General features: G+C 36.9%; 1 protein-coding gene across 1 annotated transcript in view; it reads right to left on the bottom strand.

The window, feature by feature from the left end:
• AGO2 (argonaute RISC catalytic component 2) overlaps nucleotides 1–3,080 on the bottom strand; it is a 33,660-nt gene that overhangs the window by 19,552 nt on the left and 11,028 nt on the right. The window contains 4 exon segments of the mRNA XM_031061607.1: nucleotides 1–16; nucleotides 677–764; nucleotides 1,922–2,056; nucleotides 2,190–2,326. Coding sequence (XP_030917467.1) covers nucleotides 1–16; nucleotides 677–764; nucleotides 1,922–2,056; nucleotides 2,190–2,326 — 376 coding nt within the window.

Raw genomic sequence — 3,080 nt, 5'->3', positions numbered from 1 at the left:
CTGCTGAAGTGGGAATCTGTTGGAAAGCAAACATGGAAAGCAGCTATTACTTCATGCAAAATGCTTCCCCCACAGCTCCTCAGTACATTTCTTGGAACAAGTTAAGCTTATTGAAAGAGGATGAAACCAAGCCCAAACAATTAAAAACCAGATTCAGATACTGATTAGTTATCTTCTTGTAAAAAAGCTGGTATCAGTTTTGTTCCTTATATTGCTTCTTTACAAATGGGAATCACTGTCTCCATATTCAGGTTATCTGCAAATCTCTGGTTGGTAGTTAAACTTTTTTTCCAGAGGAAAAAGAGATTGCAAATAAGCAACCTCAGGAGGCTGATCCCACCTGGCACCACTTTTCTATTCCAGTTGTGGGAAACATCAGGCTACAAACAGGATTTAAAGAAATCCATAAATAACAGAAAAAAAAATCCCATCCAACCAAAAAAACCTCCCAGATCTAAAACAGAGCAGTAGGTTCAAATGCCATGATACTCATTACAGTATAAAAGTGGAACAAAAAGAAGAGCAAAACTGGGAAAATACTTCGAGGTATATTTAAGGGTATTAACCAAAGAAAGCATCATTTTTCAAGGTAACTTTTCCCACCTCAGTAAGGCAGGCAAGGTATTTTTCCAGCCTGAGACCAAAGACATGCTTAAAAAGCAGAAATATACTTTACGTTTGGTGACTTGCTGGTCGTCTGGTGACATTGCACACTCTGTACTTCCTTTTCATTTGTCCACAGTGTGTTATCTCCACCTTCAGACCTAAAAATTGGAAAGCACAAATCACCATTTCTCCAAAATCAAGGTGTCAGCCCTAAACTGCTACACAAGAGCAGTTAAAAAGAGTAATAAAGCCATTCTAATTAGCCCCAACAGGTAGCACAGACAGAACTCAAAACGCAATTTACAGTTTTAAAATTCAAAACTCCTGAGCTTCAGCCAAAGCTCAACACAGAATTTCAGAGACAAGATGAAATCCCAAAGGCCCCAGAGGACACAGATGACGCTGAGCACATTCTGCAAATTCCAGTGCTGGACCTCTGAGGAAGCCCAGGATGGGGAAAGGACAAAAAGGGCACACAAGCTCCTTGAAACAAAACCCCTTATTTATACTTTCTGTCTAAACAGATGGGGTCTGTAAGACCTCCAACTCTTGCAATGAACTGGGGGTGTGGCTGGAGTGGAATCCCCAAACAGCCTCTCCAGGAGCTCATGGGAATGAGGCCACAGTGAAGCAATTTGCTGCCTGATTATCCTTTCAAAACACAACCAATGCAAACTCAGGATTTATTTGTACTTTCCCTGCTAACTTCTAGTTGGGCAAAGATAATTTTGTTAATTTTTTTTAGAAATATGAAAGGAAGATGCAGGATGGATTTATGGATTTATTCTTTTTAAAGCTGCTTGCTTTCTGCCAGGAGTATCAGGAAGGAAGGATCTCCATTTTGCAGAGGAAGCCTTCAGTGAACAAAACCAGTAAGATTTCTTCCTTCTGTCCTCTTTGATTCAGTCACTACAACTAGAATAACTTGTTATTTACTTCCAAGAGAGTATATGCAGGACAGATGCCTAAGTATGCAAAAACACACTGCTAAATTATTAGTAAAATCTGAAATATGAAAAACCTGATATCAGCAATTGGAAAAATTTAAGATTGGGTAATTAAAAAAACATGAAATCCAAGTCTTTGTAAACATTTAGAAATCATCAGATCTGGAATCTTCTGGAACCTTCTGGAATATTCCAGGAACTGGAATATTTTTGTCATGAAACTGGGATTAGTACTACTAATAGGTTTCAAAAGCAAAAAATATGAAATTTTTGTCTCCCAATCTGGCAACTGCTGTAGAAAATATTTAGAACACATAGTGGTAACATATCAGACAGAATAAAGCAGCTGTACATAATTCCTTTATTACCTTTTATTTCTTTGGTAAACTTTACCCTTTGGGAATCTGTCAGAGGTTTTTGTTGCTCTTCAATACTTTTGAAGTCCAGAACTTCACAGACAAATTCAATAACCGGCTGTGCTTTGTAAAATGCAGTTGCAGACACTGCAGACAAAAACATTAATGGTGTGTTACAACAATACAGAGGAAATTTTTAGGAAATCCAAAAAAAGGAACTAAAATTTTGACTTTCCATTAAGGAGCAAGAAGAAATGAGAAAATACTTCCCAGAACCTACCATCAATGTTTAGCATCATTTTCCATAATGAAGGTCTGACTGACTGATGGAAGCCAAACCAAACTTCTCTGCCACCACCCAAAGGATTTGAGCACCCTTCTGATGCTGTAAAGAAAGATCTCCCCACAGGAGTATACCTGCAAGAAAACAAATTCACATCAGAAAACAAAAGCAAAAATTGCAATAAATCCATAACTAATGCCAATTCCTTTCCACAAAAGCACAGAAATGTCAGTGTTTAAAATTACCAATAATCTGAGATTCCTGGCCAGACTCAGGTTACACCTCTCAAACCCCAGCTTGTTACAGTAAGAAACTGGCTACTACTCAGGTTTAAATTTAAAATATCTACTAATTCCAACAAAAAAGCATCAATAACTTTTTATTTGTATTCTATTAAAACTTCATCTGTGCCTCCCTAAGAAAAGAATTCAAAGTCTCTGCTATTAAAACACCAAAGTAACAATCTCTCCCCATACTCTGAATTACAGACATTATGTGAGGGTAAATAATGATCTAACAAATATTTCTGATCTTTTATCTTGATATTTAAGTACTGCAAACTTAATAGCAAACAAATCATATCCAGAGCCCATGTGCTCCTCTGAACAAAGGTATCTGACATTCTGGGCTGGTTTCTGTGCTGTAAAACCTGATTAATTTTATATTTTTTTATCCTAAATTTGAGGATAAAGTCAACATACTATAAGGCTATTTTAAGACACTTACATATATTTAACTCATATTAGCTGTTTAAAGCTCCAATATGGGAAAGTTCAGCCCTACTAAACTTTGTTCTTTGCTTTCTAATTAAATATAATTTGCACAGTGGTCTTAAGTGACTTGTGTCACAGCAGCAGAATTAAGCCCAGTATCTCTTGGGTGAGACTT

Source organism: Geospiza fortis, unplaced genomic scaffold, assembly GCF_000277835.1.
Source record: "Geospiza fortis unplaced genomic scaffold, GeoFor_1.0 scaffold351, whole genome shotgun sequence".
In the NCBI taxonomy this organism is placed as follows: Eukaryota; Metazoa; Chordata; class Aves; order Passeriformes; family Thraupidae; genus Geospiza; species Geospiza fortis.
This window is presented reverse-complemented; position numbering and strand designations above follow the sequence as displayed.